Below are 21,873 nucleotides of genomic sequence, written 5' to 3' on the forward strand. Positions count from 1 at the left end.
TTGGCAGCGTATTGGCTAATGGAGTCCCAGTCTTTATACTAGTAACTCACAACTTTTGCAAGTGCATGAATTTCTTCTAGTTACTTCTACAATCTGATCATGATAAATACAGATAAGATACTAGAATCCTTGGGGTCTTCAGCTTATCAGGTGTGTCTGAAACAAAAGCTTTAATAGACTCAGAAGCATGGACCTTTACTTATGTAACTTGTTTCTGAATGCGTTGAACTGTAGCTAAGCTACCTTATACAGGTTTTTGTCACTTGGTCAAAATAAATGGGAAAAAAAGCGCACAATTTTCAACAGCTTGATTCTCTTTATTTTCATAAATGTTACACCACTTGATACACTGCATTTCCAGAAAGTTTCCAGTTTGGTACAGAGAGGACAGTTCATATCTTTACAAAATATTTTCTCATTACAGTATTTTGTTGCATTATTTATTTTGCTCTTAAATTATCTGCAGTTACTGATAAAAAAGCCCAAACACAAACATGTGCCTGAGAAGCAATTTCGGCATACTTTACAGGATCATTTTTCTATCTACCTGCCTTCCCTTGTCGTAAAGTAATTCACTATAGCAGGATGCTTCTGTATCCAAACTATCGTATCAAAGTATTTTGATCCTTTGCATAACCTGCAGACTGCATCATAATGTGTGTTTTACTTGTACACAGTTTCAAACGTTACTAGGTTTGAATAGCTTGTTTTTTCTGACAGTATTCTCATACATTGAAATATGGGGATGCACAGAGTTTACGTTATGGCTGCTTTATTACCATCATCTATTATTTACCTGTTCATTTTCCTTTTGTAATAAACTTGCCCATAGCCCTTTCCTCCCACTGTTTGAGTCAGTTTATACACTAGGTGGCAACGTCTGCATTCTAGCAATTTGGTATGTATGCTTCCTAAAGCATGAAGGCATTCATTGAACGTATTCCTGTCACAATCTGAAGAGACTTGGCATCAGACTCCTGGAAACTAATCTAGTAGCCCAAAGTATTCAACCTGTCTTGATTTTTCCAAATATTCATGTAATTTTTGGTTTCTTTATGAACCCCTTCTTAAACCATTCCTGTAAAGTTTAATGTTCTACCTACATCTTTTCCAGTTATTACAAAAAGTAGCTGTCAAGCACAGCTCGTTACTTTGAGATTAGCTGTCATAAAGGTTCAAATATTTTTCTTTTTTTTTTTTCACATTTCCACGTTTTTCACAAAGCCTTCTTGGTCAAGCAAAATTGAGGCAGAGAGAGATCCTTGTTCTACTACACATAGAAGAGACATCAGGTGCTCGGGTGGGGGTGCAGAGTTGGTGGGCAAAAGTTTTATTCGATTTCACAACATACTGTTTAATCTTTACATTTCGTCTCCAGCCATCAAAGGTTGTAAAAACAATCCTGCTGTTCCTAGAATACATACCAAGATGAAAACCCATAGAAAAATACGATCGATTACCATGGCAACGTATTTCCAGTCATCCTGAATCTGAAAAATAAATTGAATAGCAAGTAGGAATGATTATTAGGTGAATAACTTGCATTAGTGATGAGTACCATTTTATATAGAAAGCACAAGGTTTTTTTTCCATATGTAAATGTCTTTCATATATGCACAACTTGCATATCTCTGAATTCATCTTGAAGAAGCTTTATTTGAATATGCTATTTGTGGCAAAGCCAAAAGCTACTTCTTCAAATACAAAAAGTTGTTCACCGAGACACTGGACTTCATGAGACAGAACTTCTCTTCTGTATGCAAAAAATGAAAGTGAAAAGCTTTACATTCTTAGATGATCAGGTTTGTCCAGAAAACTTTATTGAAACAGACTGCTTCTACTGGTCTTTAGGCAGTGTGTAAATGACAAAGGTTAATTGATATATAATTACTGGTAAGTTTCTTATGCAGTAGTGAAATTTGATTGTTCTCATGCATGACGTAAAACTCATCTCCTTACCTTCCATGTAGAGAGGGAATCACGTTTCCAAAAAACCATCTTTTTCTAATTTTTTTTTTTTTTTAGAGTGTGGGCATTATAACAAGAGTGACACTGACGTATTATATATGTTATATATTAATAGTAAGTAGATCAGGTGATCATTTTCGTTAACTCTTGAGATTATACTTTAAATTTTTGCTTAATTTTTCTTCAGGAAGGCTAATGAGTAATGCATTAGTTGTTTTTGAAATTTTGTGCTTTTTTAGCTTAGAGCTTGTTTGTTAAGGCAGACTTAAAAAAACAAAACAACTCCCTATTTTCTATACCAACTAATTCTAAATAAAGTTCTGATTTCATCATAAACAAAGTAAATTCATTCTAACTTTAAGTGCCATGCTGCAGAGGATTTAAATTCAGTGACTCTTAGTGCTTGAGGAACACGACAAAAAGAAAACTTTTTTTTTTTTTTTTTTTGCATCAAGATGCAGTTTTATGAAAGATTATGGTCCCCGTCTTGCAGCAGTTGTCTCATTTAGCTACAGCACTTTACTCTGCAGTGGCAGCAGAACAAGCAACATCATCCCTGTGAAGGACATTCATTCTTACCTTCTTTGTTATTGATGGTAAGCTGTGGGAAGGAGAATGTAACTTTCTAGCAGCCATAGAGTCCACAAATTCCACTATTAAAGAGTATAACTTGGAAAATCCTCACTCTGAAGGTTGTAGGGTGGATACTCAAGTATTACTCTTAAGTAAACATACTTAAGATAGCAGTGGTTATCTTAATGTGCTTCACTCAGTATATGTGTTGTCAATAAAGAGAATGTTGTGCAACAGAGCTGCTCCCCAAAATTATCTACATTCAGCATTGCACATATTTGTAATACAGCTTGGGTAATTTACTTGTATAAAATAATGGTCTGTGTTGTCCTTTTTTTTCTTTTTTTGGGGGGTGGGGGTGTTGTGGGGGTTTTTTTGAGATTCCTTTTTCTTACAAAACACACTAATGGCAAATGGTGTCTGCAGTTTGAGTAACAGTAAAATACATTCTTACCTCTTTTGCTTCATTCTGCATTTTCATATTTTCTGCAATGTATTTAACACTTTCAATAGCATCTCTCATTTCTGGTGACAGAACTGAAAATGAAAAGAGAGGATCTACAGACTCAGAGCTTGAACTTCTTGTGAGATTGCCAGTGAAATCCGAGAACTTTATTCGTTGATACTGACAACAGCTGCATGCCGTATCTTGACATACAAAGCCATCTTTGCAGCATTTGGTTTCAGAACTGTTGAAGCAATTTAAGTTTGAAAACTCAGAAGTGAAAAATGGTTTTGGCTTCTGATTATTCTCTTCGTCACTGGCAGGCCTTGTCATAAACATGATCCTTGGAAGTAAGTTCAAGAAAATGGTTCTCACCCACACGGGCATTGTGTGTGTCTTGGGTGTTCTGTAGTGCACGTTAAGTACAAATACTGTAATGACAATAGATAGAGTTACAAATATCATGGTGAAAAGGAGGTATTCCCCAATAAGTGGAATTACCAGAGAAGTAGAAGGTATGGTTTCTGTGATAACAAGAAGGAACACTGTTAAAGATAAAAGGACTGATATACAGAGTGTCACCTTCTCGCCACAGTCTGAAGGCAAATAGAAAACTAACACAGTCAGAAATGAAATCAGCAGACATGGAATAATCATATTGATAGTGTAAAATAAAGGTAAACGCCTAATGTAAAGAGAATATGTGATGTCTGGATATATCTCTTCGCAGCAGTTGTATTTGATGTCATGTTTATACCCAGGAGCTTTAATAATAGCCCATTCTCCGCTCTCCCAGTAATCTTTCAGGTTCATTGTAGAGCCAATTAAAACTAAGTCAATTTTGGCTTTATCGTAAGACCAGGAACCAAACTTCATGGTGCAGTTCTGATAGTCAAATGGGAAGTAGGTTACATCTATTTTACATGAGCTTTTAAATATAGCTGGAGGTATCCAGGTCACATCACCCGTGTATTTTAATAGGGCCTTTGTCTTGTCATCAACCTGGAAATCCCCAACTGCACTGTAAAGCAAATAAAAATAACAAAAATTAGAATGCAGCTACTCCAGGTGGCTTCATACATTCACATCATATACTTAAACTCTTTAAGCTGTTTTGGGAAAGCCAGTAATTACATATGAACATGGAGCTGAATTGAATGTGCAGGACTGAGTCAGCGGCCATCATAAATTTGCATAGTTAAACTGAAATAAACAGCTGTATAAATTCACCATGGAGGATTTGAAAGGAAATATTCTGCCTTACAAAAACATGGCTCAGTGCAATCAATATTCAAAGCAGCAAATAGGAGATTGCAAATGGCAGTCCGACTAGATGATCATTGTAGGTCCCTTCCAACTGAAGTGTATTATTCTTTTTTATTCTAGACCAAGCACATCACAACCCAAGGGCTGATAAGAGGATACCTGCAGTGCTGGTATTTCCACCTCTTCTGTGGACAGTGCAGGTAGTAACTATGGAAAGAGGGATTAGGGTTGAAGTGCATCTTTGCATAAAGCGTGTATTTAGTGAGGGATTATTTTAAGCCCCACATTGCTATCCTGATCACTTGGATCATATAAGATCTGTGTGACAATTTCCATTCTTCATATGAAAAAGTAAAACTAAAAATGTAATTTAAAGCTTTAAGGCCACAGTTAGAAAGGGAGTGTCATCACTGTTGTTCCATAGACCTAGGTTTTGGATCTGTGTAGCTAAGTCTGCTTTGCTGAGAACTTCTTTCCTACAGAGCAGAGGGACCCATTTAGTTATGGTTTGGCTCCTCAGTCTCAGAAACTGACATCCAAAATTAACTTTACCTGTGGCTTTTATATGTCAACCCTATTGCTGTAAAAGGGGTCAAATTGTGAGTTTAACTGCTAAAAAGATAGAATTTGCAGCTTTTTCCAGTTAAAGGTCTGACTCGCAGACAACTCTTCAGTCTAAGGGAATTACTGGCCACCTCCTGTGTAGACAGTGATAAAAATAATAGTAAAAGTGGGGTCTTGTGAAGGGGAAAAGCATGGTTCATTTTGGCCTGCCCACTTGCAGCTCCAGGTTAGGAGCTGGCTCCTGCCCAGTGATGCTGATGCGGATGGCATGGAGGTGAGTACAGCAGTAGCGAGATGTGGGACACACGTGTGTAGAAAAGCAGGCTTTTTCTCCTCATTCAATGAACCTGCTGCTGATTTTTTTTTTAATACTAGTAACGTCACTCCCTGTCTTCCCAAATTGATGCAAGAGTCTTACTTGTTATATAAAACAATATCTGGCTTCCAGATCTGGCCAGATGGTACTCGGATGAATTCAGCACCTCCATAGTCCGCTGGATTCCACCGAAGCTTGTAATCGTTCCAGATCTAATTATGGGAGAATGAATCTATGTTAGATTTGTGAAGAAATTGAAATTTTCAGTGGACCAGATTCAAACCAAGTGCTGTCATATCACTTCTAGGGTGGTTTTATTTTGGATACTACAATGATTAAGTGTTTCCTTGACAAACACATATGTCTGCTGTTTATTCACATGGAGATTGTGGGCCTGTTGGTCTAGGTATGACTTAGACGCGTGTGACTCCATGTCCTAGGAATGTCTACTCAGTAGTAGAAACAAGGTGAAAGAGGGAATAAGACATTCTCTTATGTAGTGTAGGACTCTTTCCTATTGTAGGACTTTAATAATAACTTAGGTCTGAAAAAGCCAGGTAACTGTAAGATGGTGAAACAAATTGACAGGAGGCTGTGCTGCTAGATGTGAGCATTGCGAGGGAAGGACCCTGGGTAGATGGGCTAGAAAGAGCTGGAGGGTGTCATTGCTCAGATAAGTAAGAGTCTTGTTCATTAGGGCTTGTTAACCCCCAGTTGAACAAAGTTGAATATTAAGCTGAAGCTGGGAATTAAGTTGGTTATTAAGCTGACTGCAACAGTAATTGTATTTTTAACCCGTAAAGATCCTTTCAAGTGAAGTCAACATTTTTGGTTTGTTCTCACTTTCCGGGAGCTAAGCAGCACCAAGTGACGCTATGTGGGCCCTCTGTGCTGAGGTGCTTCCTCAGTGCATCAGTGCCTGCCCTGGCTGCGTGTTTGGGAGTCTTCAGAGCAAAAAATACAGTATCTAGTGACTATGTTATTAAAAGCATAGGGGGGTTACGGCTGCAGCTGACGATCCACAACTTGCGTTTAACAACTGCACCCCAAGCCAGGCCCGTATTTAAATGCTGCAACACCCGGAGTCGGTGGAGGGGTCGGCAGCGACGGCGACCTCGTTTCTGGCCGGTCACTTAACCAGGTGCGAGGTGCTTCCTTGCAGGGGGCCGGGCCCTAGCCCTGCCTGGGCAGGCGGCGCGGCGGGCCGGGCAGGGCTGCTCCCCTTCCCTCCGGGCGGGCCTCTGGGGCGAGCGGGGCGGCGGGGCCTGCCGGCCGGTGTCGATGCCGGCGTCCCTCAGCGTTGCGGCGCCGCCGCGCGCCGCTGGGGGGCAGCAGCGCGCCGGGGAGGGCGTCGCGGGATCGTTCCCGCCTAGGAGCGGCGCTGAGCGCGGCGGCCGTTACCGGAGCCCCGGGCCCCGGTGCGGGTCTTGCCTGTGCCCGGGACGCCTTCCTAGGCTGCGGCTTTGCCCCAAGGGAGGGGGGCCTGGCGTTGGCCTGGCGAGCCCGGTCCTCCCGGGCGGACGGCTCTGCCCGCCCCTGGCGCGGCCCGTGAGGGCCGGGGCTCCGCACTCCCCGCGCTGGGGAGGAGGTGAGTTGGTGCCGCCTGGACTATCAGTGAGCTCTACTTACGTGCTTCAGCCACAAGTTGGTTTCCATTATCTGGTTGACTTCATCCTGGAAGACAGAGGTGTGTCAGGAGAGGCGCTGGCCCTCCCGTCGCCCGCGGGCGCCCCGGCGGAGCGGGTACTCACCACCTTCACCAGCTGGGACATGGACACCTCGAACTGAATGATGACGGGGTCCGAGACGTTCTTGACGGGACGGACGAACTGGTTGTAGCTCTCGAAGAGGGCCGCGTAGAGCCGGTGCTCGGCCTCGGAGCCGCCGCTGCCTGCGGAGCGCACGGCGGGGTGAGCGGCCGCGGGGGGAGGTGCAGCCTCCCGGGCAGCAGCAACCCGTGTGGGGAGGCTTGGCCGGGGTACGGGGCAATGCCGCTTTTGGTACTGATTCAAAGAAATAGATCCTTGTTTCGGTACCCCTCTTGCTGTGTATTAACCGCCTAGCATCCGCACGATGCTTCGGGAAAGGCCATGCCTTGCGTAACTGGGTACTGTGTCATGATTGCCATTCGCTTAGGCTGGGAGAAGAAAAGCAATGCTATGACAGAGTTTTTCTCACATATATCTCTGCAAATGGGTTAAAAAAATACTTTCAGGGAGTTACTGAAGAACTGGAGGTGCAAGAGCAATTTCCCCTCACAGGCCTAGTCCCCTAGACTTGCCGAAGCTGCAGGGGTCTGGAGCAGAGGAAGGGAAATGTGTAACCCGACAGACCGGGCCGCTTGTAAGCTGCCGGAGCGTTTTGCGATAGGAAAAATTCCCGGGAAATGAGAACCTCTTTCTAGCCTGAGTCATGATTGCGTGATTATAGCAATGATAAGAGCCTGCTTGTTAAAATATGAAAAAAAGGATTAAAAACTGATTAACGATTATATTCAAAAACTTTTCTGCACATTCAAAGAAATGTGTTAACTACCCATTTATTATTTTAAGTAATTTTTATTTATAATATATTCCTGTTGTCCATTTTGCCACCGATAACTGCTGCTCATTGTGCCTTGTTGCTGACAGAAAAGCTGCAAACTGAAATGGTTAAACAACAAGGTCTTTCAGCCGTTTCGGGATGAGGTGTAAGCACCTGTATTTCACAGTACCTTTTTACTAGCTATGCAATTAACCATCCTGATAGCTGGACACTGTTTAAAAGCCAATGGCCTTTTATTTTTAGAGGACTCTCTTAAACTCTCCTCTGCATGACACATCCTCAAGCACACGTTTTGAAAAACAAAAAAAGGCCTGTTTTGTCATTTATGGATGGTGCTATGCAAAATTGTCAAAGGCACAGAACTGAAGTCTGTTAAACATACTCTACAGTTCCTTTGAAACACAGATATGAATCTACAGATATTTGCAAGGACATGTTTATTTTTTGCCAGACAATTGTTTTTCAGTAGAGCAAGAGATGGGAGGCAGAATTACCTGCAGGTGACTGACACGGAGTGTTTCACAAAGCAGGTGTTACTTTCCAATCTTTGTAAGCGCTCCCCTCTCCCTAAGAAAAGAGGGTCCCCCTCATATGAAACTGTATTCAGCTAAAATGTCTTTTTTTTTTTTTCTTTTTTCACCTCTCCCCTTCTCCTGTTCACTCGGAGGGCAATTTTATTTCCAGATGAGTGAAATCATTTGAGCCAACTTGCTAACTAAAAATGAACACATTTATTTCACACTTTGTGACTGCTAGCCCTGCCCTTATTATTTATTGATACCTTCTATCTCTCAGATCAAGACTTCCTAGAATAAATACTCTCAAATCTTTAGGTAAATAATTTTAAAACTAGATCTTAATGACTATTATAGTCAATCCCAAATTGCCAGCTTTTCTGTATGTCCCCAGCACTCTCATTAAATCTAACGTCCATTGTATCTAGAGAAGTGCATTCATGTTGGGGTTTTTTATTTAAATGTTTTGATGCTTTCCATATCTGCACAGAGAAGGTGCACTGTTTGCAGTGCATATTTAAAGCTGTTTAGTATTGTCACTTTCTGTGATCTTCTCTACAATATGTAAATCCACACCTTTACATGTAAGGGGCTTTCTCTTCTTAATGTTAAAATGGTTTTGTGTGTCCTGTTTGGCATCTTGAATCAGGACTACTTAACTACTGTACAAGGAGAAATTTCAAAAAACCCAACAGCAAACTATGTAACAAAAAGAGCTGTACTAGGATTCTGCACATTTATCCATTAGTTTGGAGTGAGCTTCAGCACTTCTTCAAAATATTCTGCACCAAAGCCATCTCCTGTTCACCTTCCAACCCCCCCTTCACCAACAAAGAATAAACAAATTAAGGATCACTCACCTTGACAGAGAAAGCAAACAGCAGCAGTTAGAAGGAGAGCGTGCGTGCTCTCCATGGTGTTATGAATTACTGCCTGTCGACAGAGGCTCTTGAAGAAGAGCTTAGCTGCCAGGATTGTATGAGCATAGGAAGTACAGAGAGCTCCGCTCCTCTGATGCGTGAAACGCCTGAAGCAGCAGACGGCAGGACCCTGAACGCAGTTCTGCGCAGTGAGCTCCCATTAGGTTTGCTGTGCTGCCCCCTTTCTAGCTACCCAGGCTGTCAGAGCACTGGAAACAAATAAATTGCAGGCAAAACAGATGTTATTGTAGGCAAAGAGCAGTCTTCTGGCAAGGATAATAGGCAAGAGTCCTTAAACTGGTGCATAAATGAACCCAGTAATCTGACAACGCTAAAGATTTTTCCGGTCAGATGTTATACAGGATCCTTCTCTATCAGAAGCTCATGACAAGCTACTAGGAGAAGTTTAATTAATAAAAATCTTATAATTGAATTGTGCTGAAATGGGTATTGACATTAGGGATGCCTGATTTAGCAGTGAACTGAGATGATGGGGCGTGAATTTCCAATTATTCTGTTAATGTTGAGGTTTTTTTCCTGCCCATGTCTCATCTTGCAAGTGCATGTGCTAGGTGCTTGACTGTGTAAGAAGGATGTGCTATTCCCAGGGGTAATTAATACAACCATTGCTGTGTTCTAAGCCCAAAGTGATATACGTTGCAGCTGGGACCTGGATATACGTTTAAGCTGGAGACCAAAGTTGACCAAAGGTCTTGAGAATAACTGTCTTTGGACCATTCCTGCTTTCATGGATGAGAAAGGTGAAGGCTGGGAAGTGGAATAAGAGCATAGGATCTCAGCTCGATCTCACAAAACCTTATTGTTCTGGGGAAAGGAGATGGGGGAGAATGGGGAGTTGTGTTTGAAGTTCAATCATAAAATCATGATTTGCAAAGTGGTTTATTCCCCAGATGCCCATCAGCTTCCTTGTTAACTTACATGTCCCTTTTTGCCCCTCCGCCTTGAATGACCAGGTGATGCAAGACTCATGCATGCAGTGATTGTTCCACACATCTGGACAGTCTGTGCGGAGGTAGGAGGGGGAGAGAGAAAAACGCGGGATTCCACCCTCGTTTTTGGAAATGACGAGAGGGAAGCCCTGTGGGACAGGAGGCTGCACCCAGTAGGTGCTTTGCCCTGCCTAACAGCAGGATAGATGGTGTCCCTATTTGGGACTCTGTTAAGAGGTAGCACTGGGAGAAGGAGCACCAGACTGAGTTCAGCTCAATTGCCCTTGGCACAGAGCTTGTTTATCCTGTTTGCCCTATCTCTCAGAGCATCATCCACTCCATCCCCAGACACATGCTCTAATGATAATTTCTGTAATTCTATTAGCTTGGAGGAAATAGATTTTACTGTCCATTTGATTTTATTTCTTTTTTCCAGAGAACTTGGCTGCTTGGTCTTTTAGCTTAACCCTTTGTGGATATGTTTTTTTGCCTTTCCAGGATATTGAGACTAGATGTTTTACCTTTCTGCCTTCTTGGCTTCCATGTATAAGCAGCATTATAACTGAGATTTTTCTTTGTTTCTTTTTAGTCCCGAGGAGAAATGAGCTAAAGCTTCGAAGATCAGAGCATAACCCCAAAAGTCAGTGCTTAAACCTGAATAATTTGGAAACATCTGATCTGCAGAGGCAGCAGAAAGCCATTGCATCCAGAGATACAGGTATTTTAGCTTAATTTGCCTAGTTACTGAAGTTTTCAGTGGTGGTTGCATGTGCAGATATTTTGTTTCTAACATCACATGCTGGAGCTCCTGGTGAGATCAGTTCAGGCTTGTGGTAGGATTATTTTTACAGCTAGGGAGAGTGATGTGATAAGAACGCGTCACCATGACTGCATTGCAGAACTACGTAGAAGAAGAATTTATAGGAGTAGGGGGAAGCTGATCTGCAGTAACAAACTACGTAGCCTTTGCTTTTTAATAAATGTGCCACTTCTAGTGGTGTTTGCTTTGTTAAGATTTGTTAAGATCAAATCTTAATCAACTCGGGTGACAAGGAAAATAATATTTCCCACCTTTGTCTGGGGTGTTGATGCTCCCTCTATAAAAAGCCAACACTACTGGTCTTTCTAGTTTGCTGTGGCTGCACGGCTGCAGACACAGTCCCAAATAAACTCGCCTGGAGGCAGATGGTACATGTGTGTGGTGGTCGTTGCACTTCTGTGTGTTCTGATGGAAGACAGGATTGGTGAGGGTTAAAGAGTTTTGTAATGGTAGGGAATGGGGATGGAGCCAAAAGAGGCTTTTCCTCACTAATAAAGAAGCAAAGGCTGGTTGCACACCGCCACTGAAAGCATTTTAGTGAAAAATACATTCTGAATGACCACTTGTCTTCTTTTTTTAATGAAAAGCATTACTGTAAAAACCCTGAAAAGTAGAAATGTTGAAGTTTATTTTGTTTGATGTACTGTGACCTTGTCAAAATCCTACTACCCTGCAAGACGACATGTTTAATGTTTCCTTTTCACCAGTAATCTTTTATTTTTTTAATTTTGCAAAAAAATCAAAGCAGAAAACCCTACAATTCTTTGACAAGTTAAACTGGGAACAATTCTTTGTATTACGTAGGTGCAGCTGCTGAGAGTTGGGCAAAAATAGCATTTCCCATTTTTAGGAGGTAAGATTTTTCAAAATTTTAGGACTTTGGGTAAAGTTTTCCATTCTGAAGTTTGCTATGGATTGAATTATTTCTGGAAACTTTAAAAAAATACAGTGGTGGTTTCCAAGAACATAACTAGGGAAGAGTATATTGTTTCACTCGTGATTAAAAAAGGAATAAGGTGGCCACAGTGTATGGAAGGCACCAGCGCCTACCATTTCCTGGATGAGGGGCTCTACTTCTGCAGGGATCTCCCTGTGGCCAGGGATGTGCCTTTTGGAAGCTTCTTCTGTGTTTGTCAGGTCTGAGGCCTCCATCTGCCCGTGCTCTGTGTTAGCTGCTAGCTGAGCTGCCAAATCCTTTCTAAAACTTCTGTCTATGCTGGGGATAATTCAGCTGAAGGCTGCAGTTACTGAGCCAAGCGTTATCAGTCATTACTGCTCATAAAGATAAGGCCAACTATGAGATGAGAGTGCTGGAGGCCTCATTTCGGTTGCATTCAGTCAGTGGGGGGGTGAAGGTAAGAAGAAGAAGAAGAAGCGCCTGGGGAGAGGAGTAATGATTGGTGGGAGGGTGAGAGCAGGACAGAGCCAAAAGCGCTGTTAGTGCTGTGTGAAAAGAGCAGAGAGAGGGGTCTCTGCTCTGCACAGGTCCAGTGTTGGTCGGGTGGACTGTAGTGTCTGCAGCTGACTTGGTGCATCTTTAGTTGCTTGGCTGGGTGAGTCCCTCTCCCTTCTGCCGTGCAGGAGTGTGCAGTAGCTCACAAGCGTTAGGTCTGTGCTGCCTCTTTCAGCTTCACCGTTCAGGGTTATTGCGGGATTTAAAGGTGCTTTACCTTTATATTGCGGGATTTAAAGGTGCTTCACCTTTACGCTGTCTGTGCAGTGCTGGCAGCTGCTTTGGCTTCCCTCTGGCTTCTCTGTAAGCAGAAAAAGCTGTTTAGCAGCTGGGGCAGTATGTGCACGTGTGCTTGTGATATTCTGTGCCACGTCAGTTCCCAGCATATAACCTAACATAGAGGAGCATCTCCCTGCATGGGGGAAGGCACCCCTCTGCTCCTGGGGGCTGCCTGTGCTCACATCTCTCATTTCACAGCTGTTGTTTCAGCTGCCTGCAGAGGAATAGCTCTGTGCTCTAGGTTTGAGAAGGAGAAGATGACATTTGAGGCACGGAAAGCAGGTTTGACCCATTTAAACTTTACACTGCCAACCAGTCACCATGGGAAATGTCCAGAATGGTTAATGCTGGGGGAGATAACCAGAGCATTGCCACCCTCTGGGAGAGGAGGATGTGGCAGACTCTATGGTCACAGGGCACACCTGCATTAATAGAGCTGTCCTACAGTCATCCTTCACCTTCTTGCCCTGTCTTCAGCAATGGACACCACTACAGAGCATAGAGGAAGGGGAATGGAGGGGAGGATGAGAGTGTACAACCATACCTTCTAGCGTATGACTCTGGGGCTTGCATAGCCTTGCCCACCCCACTTCTGATATTTCTTCATTATATCTTTCCTAGGCTGCGGTGCACCAGGCCGTGCTGCAGTGCTCAGGCTCTGCGAGAGCCCTTCTGGTGCGCAGGCGTGGGTGTGTGCGTGGCAGCAGTGCTGGGGAGTTCGGTGCATGGGCAGGCAGGGAGTGAACGCAGGTATCAGCAAAGGTCCTGGAGTTGCTCTGAACAGTTGGAAAGGTGTTGGTGTTGCTGTTTTGGCATGTCAAAATCTATGTAGTTATCTGTGGCTGCCTGGGAATGGTGATCTAGGTAGAGATGTAGCTCAGTTTTGATGAGGGCAAATAGAACCGGAGCTTACTTCATCTGTGGCTTGTTGCAGAACACAAGTTGAGGTGACAGCTAATCCTCCCCTGGGACGGGTGAGCCTCAAATCCCCTTTACAAGAGTAGTGGATTTAACAGTTTGTTCACCAGTCATTAGTTGTACCTGTCAATGGTGGTAAAATTGTTATGGAACAAAGAAAAGCTGAGATTGGTTTAGCTTGAAAAATGCCAGGAGCCCACTTCTCTTTTTGCAGGTTACAAGCTACCTGGAAAAAAGTGTGCTGGGATTATCCTGTGATTGGAGTCTAGGGCCTTGATCTGTCCTTTGCCAAAGACTTTGAGACTGTACATGCGTTATGTGCTTTCCTAGCTAATTTGTTGAGGATTATACTTAAATCCGCATTAAAATCTCCCCAGCAAAACATGCAGGTCTGTTTGTTCTCAGGTATCTTCTCCTCATTCTAGCTGCCTTTCACAGTTGTCTTCCCTAGATGCTTTCCTGTGCTCTTAGCCTTAGATTCATGAAAGTGTGTATGAACCCCAGTTACATGAGCTGTTAAAGTTGCAGGAACATTTCAGGACTAAATCTGTATAAAGGAAAATTGTACATTTTATTTATATTTCATCACTGAACAAAGTATGTAAATGTTTGTTTATCTTATATTAATTTGGCCTCTGTTGATTAATCAGCTATCAGAGACGGCGAGGTGAGAAACCTATTAGTGGTTACTTCAGAAGTATGTCTATTTCTCAGTTCAGTTTTGAATATCATACTCAAACAGCTGCACAGTGATTCCACCTGTAAAGCTCTTTATAAATCAGACACAAATAGTTTTGATGCATATAAAGGAAATAAATGTTATAGCAATACTTTCTTTGTAATAGGGAAATTGCAGTATTCTAAGGAAAGAAAATGTCCTTCCTGAGGCAATGTATGAAAAGTACTTTTTTAATAATAATTCTTGTGAGCCAGGATGGCATATTGTACAGTAAACACCTTTCTCTGTAATGTTCAGGTTTCAAATAATTGAAAAAAGGGCCAAGATATCACCAGAAGTACTGAACTCATTGGAAAAAATAATAGTTTTCTGTTAATTTGGGGTTTTTTTCCCTATCACACTAAGTCAAGTTCTACTTTCCATTTCCCTACTCTAAATCTGATGTAAGGGCAACTTAGTTGGTATCTCTATGGATTTAACAGAGGGGAACTGAGAGCAGAATGAGACCCAACATCTATGTAAGTATTGACAATTTTAAATGACAACTAAGGGTTCATGGCAGCAGTGTGGTTTTGAAAAAGTGGCTGCAGAAATAATCCAACAGTCCCCAGGACACAAACAAGGACGAATATCCAGAGAAACAGCCTGTCCACTACCATGGCAACATACTTCCAATCTTCAATGACCTGGAAGAAAAAGCCAATTAAAGATATTAGCAATTTGTCATATTCTTTTGCTCTTCCTCTTGCTAATGCCAATTTTTTGTTTATGAAAATAAAAGGAAACAAATCTCAAGGTTCAGGGAATAAACTGACTTTAGGCTTAGGAAGGGGTTTTTCTCCTACAGCCATTCTGGGCAGCGAAGAAAAAAACTGAAAATTATTTCTTAGCTGTCTTGGATGCATCAGGTACTAAGTGTGACTGCCTGATGAAAGCCAGTCTGGAAGGACCAACAGTATAATCCAATTAAGGAATTTTTTTCTTTAATTTTGGTTTGCAGATGCTATTACTCTCAGTGGACAAAAGTAGATGGTGTTTACTGCTGTTAAACAAGGTTAGCTTCAGAGTTCTTATCAGCAGTCATCTGAATCAAGGGTTTTAATGCATATTAATACAGTTGCTTTTATTAAAATCCCTTTTTTCCTTGCATATGTTGTCTGTGAAAATCATGGCCTTAGATTCTTTTCTCAAACTGAAGTGACTATCAGGCTATTATTGTAAGGGGGGGGATATATCAATCTTCATTTGCATTTCAGGAATTATTATTTTTTCCTCTCTCATTGATTCTAGTTACACATGGGACATCCTCACCTCAATGACTTTACCATGCTTGTCAATTATCTCATGCCTTATACTAAAACATTACATATTTTTCCTTCAGTGCACACTTTTAATTTCCACTGCTGCTAATGGGAATTGTGCTCTTCTGAAATCAGACTATAACAAATGTACATGAACAGTTGTTATCAGACCATGATAATGAAGGAAGAAAGCAGAGATTAAAATTACGAATCTAGAAAAGTTATATGTAATATCAGAGGACCCTGTGTAAAAAAATTCAATTAAATTTTGATGTATAAAATACCCTTGAAAATTCTTCTCAAGTGGAGTCTTTGTAGATCCATTAGTATGCCACACATCACTGGAAGAATTTCTGAGCTGTTAGAAAACTTGTTTTCTGCTCTATGAAGACTGCTTCTGTTCAGTCAGTGTCAGTGTTTACAAGCTCATGTCTAATGTTAATAGCTGATCTTCTTGATTTATATTGACAGTAATTTCAGCTAATAGAAAACATGAACTACTCAGCAGCATGCTCCTCAAGGGACTTCTGCAAGATCAGAAACCAGACTTTATTTAATCTGCTTGGCTGAGGGAGGGAGAACACAACAGGAATAGAGAACCTAGAGTCTGACTGAGATGTGGGTCAGAGAGAGGACACTGGGAGGTATAAGGATGATTTTTCCTAACCATGGGTGCTTGTCTAAATGGAACTCTGAACCATCTGAGTTTTTCCAAGCTTATTGACAGTGTATTTATATCAGCTTTAGTGTGCTAGCTAGTAGCACATGAGTAGGGCAAGTGAATAGGGCAGCAGCAGCACTGCTTAAACGCATTTAGGATAAAGTACTTCTGATAGCCAACAACGAGTCTGATTTAACTGAAGTGAAAGACGTGTCAGCTCTGCTGGCTTTAGGATTTCGATCCTACCCATTGTGTTAGCCATGTATGGACAGATATCTTAGCCTGGAGAGGGTGTTCGCAAAGGCATTTTACTACATTCTCCTTCTATGCCCTGTTAGGTAAATAAATGCTTGAGCTGCAGGTAAATTGTTTCTGGTTAGCATGGCCTGGCCATTGGTTGAGTCACAGTCTTTCTGAATACAATGGGTAAAAATATTCTTTTTCTGACCTGGAACCGAGTATTTTTTTTCCACTGCCAAATGCTGTTTGAATGTGACAACACAGCTTTTTCAAGGGTGATTCATGACTTACTGGGCAATCAACATTTCTCTTTGTAGAAATAGCCATGTTACTTTCCAGGAGTGTAACGGTGTTTACTAAATTGCTATTCATTAAGTTCTTTTAATGGTAAAAATTATTTTCTCTTATAAGCTATAGCTAGAATCTCTCTAAAAACTTTAGAATAACTAGGGAGTTCAAATATGCTTTCTGAAGAACAGCATGTTACAGGGGAGGACAGGAGATGAAGTCTGGAAGGACTGGGATGATCTCTCATTTTTACTTACGCTCTGGTCGTTGTCATCACTTTTCATGTGCTCTGCTATGAAACTGACTCCATCAATTGCTTCTTGGACTTCAGGAGAAAATTTTGTCCCCGTTCTTAACCTAAAATCTCGATGACTGCTGACATTGTCCAAAGTCTCAGTGGTTTTCATATCATATTTTTTGGCAGAGGCTGTATTCAGAAAATAGGTAGAGCTCTTGTAGAAGTCAGCTGGGTCCATAGAAGGATTCTCTGCTTTTGTCTTTTTGCAGTTGCACAGCTTTTGGCGTGGAGAATTGTTTTCTGGACGCTTCATGAACAGATAGGCTGGGAGTCTTTCAAGGAAAACTAGTTTTACCCAAGGGGGCATAGTGTGAGTACTTGGAGATCTGTGGTGAACATTGAGTACACAGACACTGGTAACTATTGAGAAGGTCACTAGTACCATTGTAAACATGAGATACTTCCCAATTAGTGGAACATCTAGAGATGTTGGAGGGACAATTTTGGAGATCAGCAGCAAGAACACAGTCAAGGCAAGCAACACAGATATGCATAAGGTCATTTTTTCGCCACAGTCTGAAGGCAAGTAGAACACCAGGATGGCTAAGGATGTAATTAGCACACAGGGAATGATAAGATTAATGGTATAAAAAAGAGGTTTCCTTTTAATAATGAAGTCATATGTCACATCGACGTAATTGGGGTCCAAAGGATTTACAGTCCTTCTTCCTGGGAGTGCTACAATGTCCCACTCTCCACTTGGCGTGAAGTCATCCATGCTTGCCATGGAAGTTTTAAGCACCATATCAATTTCTGTATGATCATATGTCCAAGACCGGAACTTTAACGTGCAGTTTTGTTGATCAAATGGGAAATGCTTAACTTCAATCTTGCAGGCGCTCTTGTAAATGGCTGGTGGCAACCAGCAAATGCTTCCATTATTCTTTACAATTGCATTTGTGTATAGTGAAACTTCATATGTGCCATCCGCACTAATGAAACAAGAGGAAAGAAAAAGGAGAGAAGATAATAAAACATTAAGAGGAAAAATATAGTTCAAAACAGAAGAGCTCTGACATTCTTGGTCTTGTGGGCCTCAGTTGTTTCTAGAATCAAAGTTTAGTAATATTTTGAAATCTATGTTGCAGGGAGCTATAACTTGACAGGGAGAATAATGTATGCATTTCTCCCAGAGAATTGATATTTGGTCCAATACTTACAAAAATTATTTTATAAAATTAGTATTAAATAATAAATATGCATCTCTGTTTCATCCAAAGAACTCAAAGTATTTTGTAAACGTTTATTAAAGTAATTAAGGCTTAGTACATCTCTGAAGGCTGAGTAAAAATGAGACCATCCAGCATGAAAATGGAGGTGCCTTTGATCTGGAACAGAGCCACTGCTAAGAGCACACAGCAGCACTCTGAAGTGACGTGTACGACGAAATAAGGGTGAGCAGTGTCAGTTAGAAATGCAGGGAGAGTGTAGGCAGGGGAAATGTAATTATATGGTTTAGAATTTATTGCGTCACTCCGATTAGTGTTTACTTATTACAAAACCAGAGCAGACAAGCCACAGTGTTCTTAGTGCCCACAAATAATCTTATCTTTGTATCTCCTCCAACTGCTGAACTTCCACCAGGAGAGTCTTCTATGTTATGGTGGGCTCTTTAATTTGTAGGGCCCTTTTAATTCCTTAAAATCAGGGAGAAGATCATTATCAGTCAGTAGTCAATATGTCAATATCTTCTCCTGTCTATGTTTCTGGGCAAACAATTTAGGGCTGCTTAACCTATGAAGTATCCTGAGGTAGAAACGTGAAGTGGTCAACTGCTGATAAGTATTATTGCAGTTTAGTGTTTCTGAGTGTAGTCACTGCATCTTCTCAAGTGTGCCATGCAACACCTTTCAAACTCAGCCAACCAGGCTACAAAGGGAAAGTGTAACGATAGTAAGGAACAACTATTAGGGACTGTCTTTCTTGACAGATGAGGAAACTCAAAAGGTGTGTTCATATGTTGATCAATGGCTTTATTAAAAACTGGGTTAGCCACTTTGTTAGGCTGCATAGAACAGTCTGGACGAGATACATCCCACATGCCTTCCTTTTGATAAACAAGTATCTATGTAAAGAAATGCACATAACCTAAAGACAGTATGTTATTTGCAAAAATATAATACCAAACTCACTGTGCAAGTGTGAATGAATGAGGTTCAATGGACTGTAGTTAAGTAGCACCCTTTTAGTTGAGTGGAAATGCGCTCCTTACGAGTTAATAAAAAGTCTAATGAATTACTTGTTTGTTGACAAAACACCATGGAAAATAGAGTTCTTTCAGTGCTAAGGTTGGGGTTTTTTTTCCTAAGCAGGGAAGCGCTACAAGGATCCAAGGCTTGGCACATGTGTAGCTTTTCTCCAGATCAGTTGCATTCGGCTTTCGAAAGGCTTCATGTTGCAAACCCTGGTGCCTGGCACTGAGCTGAGACGCTTGTAGCTAATTCATGTAGGCTGTGAAACAACCAGATGCAAGAGTGGCTATAGCATACAAGCGTCATTGGTTCATTGCCAATAAAATTGCTATTTTTTAGTAAAAAATTTGTATCTTATTTCTCACATGTCTGTATCCTCCTATTATGTCATACATAACATATGTCATACATGTGCTGGGTAGACTCCTGGGCTGAGAACATGTAGGTTCTTCTGCTGGGTGCCTGTGGCTCAGCTGCGGGACAGAGGCTGGGCTGCTGGTGCTGTCTCAGTGCCCTCTGTGCTCAGTTTACATATGCACAGAGCTGTGGGGCATGGGGATACTCTTTGTGTTTTCCTTAGCACCTTCTCGAACTGACTGATGCCTATGAAACACTGCTTCAGCAGCAGAGAGTTACAGGGTGTTGTCCTTCATCTAAAATTTTAATTTGAAGCTTTGTACTAAGATTCCAATATGGTGAGGCTAAAAGCTTGCTCCTGTACATTTAAGAAGCCTTTTAAAATGGTTTCTTTCCATTCTTTCAATCCATTAAATGGTATCATTTGGGGAGTAAGGAAGAAAGAAGCAGAGGATGGGGGCACAATTTACCAGAACAAGATTTGACCAGGCAGAGTACATCCTAATCCACTGGCTGGATTTTTGTGACTAATACAATAGTTTATGTAGTTCTCAAATCTGATTTCCAGTAGTAGAGTTGCAGGGAATTAGCTCGGTTATAATATAAACTTCTAGTGTCCCATCTGATATAGTTCATAAACTGTCATGTATTCATGAATTCATGTTTCAAAAGTATCATGTAAATATAATATTTGATTTTTTTTTCCCAAAGCTTAACAAAATGATAAAAACAAAACAAAAAAAAAAAATTTCAATGCTTTAAAAAGACATAATTTGTTTTGAAAATGAATATTAACTCATGGAGTTCTAATACGTGTGAACTTTGTAACGTATTTATGTCCTGCAGTCTGTGGTAGGGGGAGAAGGGGGGAAGAAGTAGGATACAAAAATGTAGCTCAGAACCTAGGATGTCTGATAGAATTCCAGATGTCTTGTCTTCTTGCAGACATGACCAGTGTATGACTACACTTGTACTTAACAATTCATGCTCTCTATATCGTCTAGTTTGATATAGATCTGTGTCTCAATTGTAAGCCTTGTCACAGATCCTGTGGTGGTATAACAGCTCACAATGCAGACATGTTCCAGGTCTGCTGGAATTTCTTTGACCAGAGCCCTGATTTTCCTAAAATTATCTTTGAGGCCAGTACCCCAGTCAGATACACTCGATACTGGCTAAAAGTTACAAAATTCAGTTTTAGAATTTTATCAGACCTACTTCATTGGTTCTGATGCTTGTTTCTTGATAACATGGTTAAAAATTTGTTCACTGTCTGCATAAGATACAGAAGTTTTACTTACTTATTGTAAAGCACAATGTCTGGCAACCAGATGTGTTTTGCAGGTATTTCAGCTTATTTATTCCTTCATAGTCAGAGGGCTTCCAAGCCAAACGATAATCAATCCACTCCTAAGAGAAGAATTGTACAGTAGTGATGGGAGTATCCAGACCAGCACTAACAAAACCATCACTGTGATGGAGTGAAAGCAGTCACATTTGTGGTTTGCAAGAGCATGTCTCTGTGGGATTGGTTACCTGGTTCAGCCAGACGTTTGTAGTCATGATCTGCTCCCGTTCATTCTGCAGGGAAAAGAGAGAGAAAAGTTGTCCTCTAAAATGTTTCACTTTATTGCAGTAATAAGATTTATTCAGTGGGCTTTTGAGGATACTTCCAATGGTGCAGCATGATTTCTTCTAGTGTATTTCAAGACAGGCATTTTTCTGCTGGTAAAATGGCTAGTCTTGTGCACATACTGATGATAGATGGTAACCCCGCAAGTGGAGAGCTCCAAGTGGCTTTTAACAGGGACAGTTGTGACTGGAGTGAGTGTGGCTATTTGGGAACAATTACCACCACCTTGCTGAGCTGATGGTGGGTTTTTTGTTTCCCCCCCTGTGGATCTGAAACAGGAGGCACATTTGACCACCAGGAAGGCCTACATTAACTTTTTTGAGGTTTATGTAAGGCTTGCCACGTAAGCTCTAAGCTGGCAGGCTTTGCTTTGTGGAACAGCAGTCCAGAAGAGAAGTCTCTCTGTAGCTGGGGCTCTACTGAGGGACAAGGTAGGGCGTCAAAGAGTCAGGAGGATTTCTGCAGGAAAACAAAGTTAATTCTCCGATCCTGAGTATGCTTGAGTTTGTTAGAGCCTATAAGATGCCTAATTTTTCTTTCTGCTTAAAGAGTGAAGATATAGAGGGATAGGGACTGAGCTGTGCCATTCTTGATCTTTGCCCATTCATCTATTCTGTTTAGGTTGTTGATCACTGGGGCCTGTGGGGGCAGGACACCTTGCTTTTTATGCCCAGAATCTGCAGTCTGGGAGGA

General features: G+C 41.4%; 2 protein-coding genes across 2 annotated transcripts in view; both read right to left on the bottom strand.

Annotated features, from left to right (window-relative positions):
- Positions 1 to 853: 853 nt before the first annotated feature.
- CHRNA3 (cholinergic receptor nicotinic alpha 3 subunit) lies at positions 854 to 9,133 on the bottom strand. Its single transcript, XM_082004944.1, has 6 exons — positions 9,048 to 9,133; positions 6,884 to 7,019; positions 6,762 to 6,806; positions 5,235 to 5,344; positions 2,996 to 4,007; positions 854 to 1,490 (listed from the first exon to the last, which is right to left on the bottom strand). Exons 1-6 carry the CDS (start codon positions 9,104 to 9,106, stop codon positions 1,362 to 1,364), a joined length of 1,491 nt encoding a protein of 496 aa, XP_081861070.1. The 5' UTR covers positions 9,107 to 9,133; the 3' UTR covers positions 854 to 1,361.
- Positions 9,134 to 14,755: 5,622 nt separating this feature from the next.
- CHRNB4 (cholinergic receptor nicotinic beta 4 subunit) overlaps positions 14,756 to 21,873 on the bottom strand; it is a gene marked incomplete at both ends in the record, with an annotated part of 12,668 nt that continues 5,550 nt past the window's right edge. The window contains 5 exon segments of the mRNA XM_082004942.1: positions 14,756 to 14,896; positions 16,958 to 17,930; positions 20,849 to 20,897; positions 20,900 to 20,957; positions 21,084 to 21,128. Coding sequence (XP_081861068.1) covers positions 14,756 to 14,896; positions 16,958 to 17,930; positions 20,849 to 20,897; positions 20,900 to 20,957; positions 21,084 to 21,128 — 1,266 coding nt within the window.

The sequence above is a fragment of the Phaethon aethereus genome, assembly GCF_964289735.1.
Source record: "Phaethon aethereus genome assembly, chromosome: 12".
NCBI lineage: Eukaryota > Metazoa > Chordata > Aves > Phaethontiformes > Phaethontidae > Phaethon > Phaethon aethereus.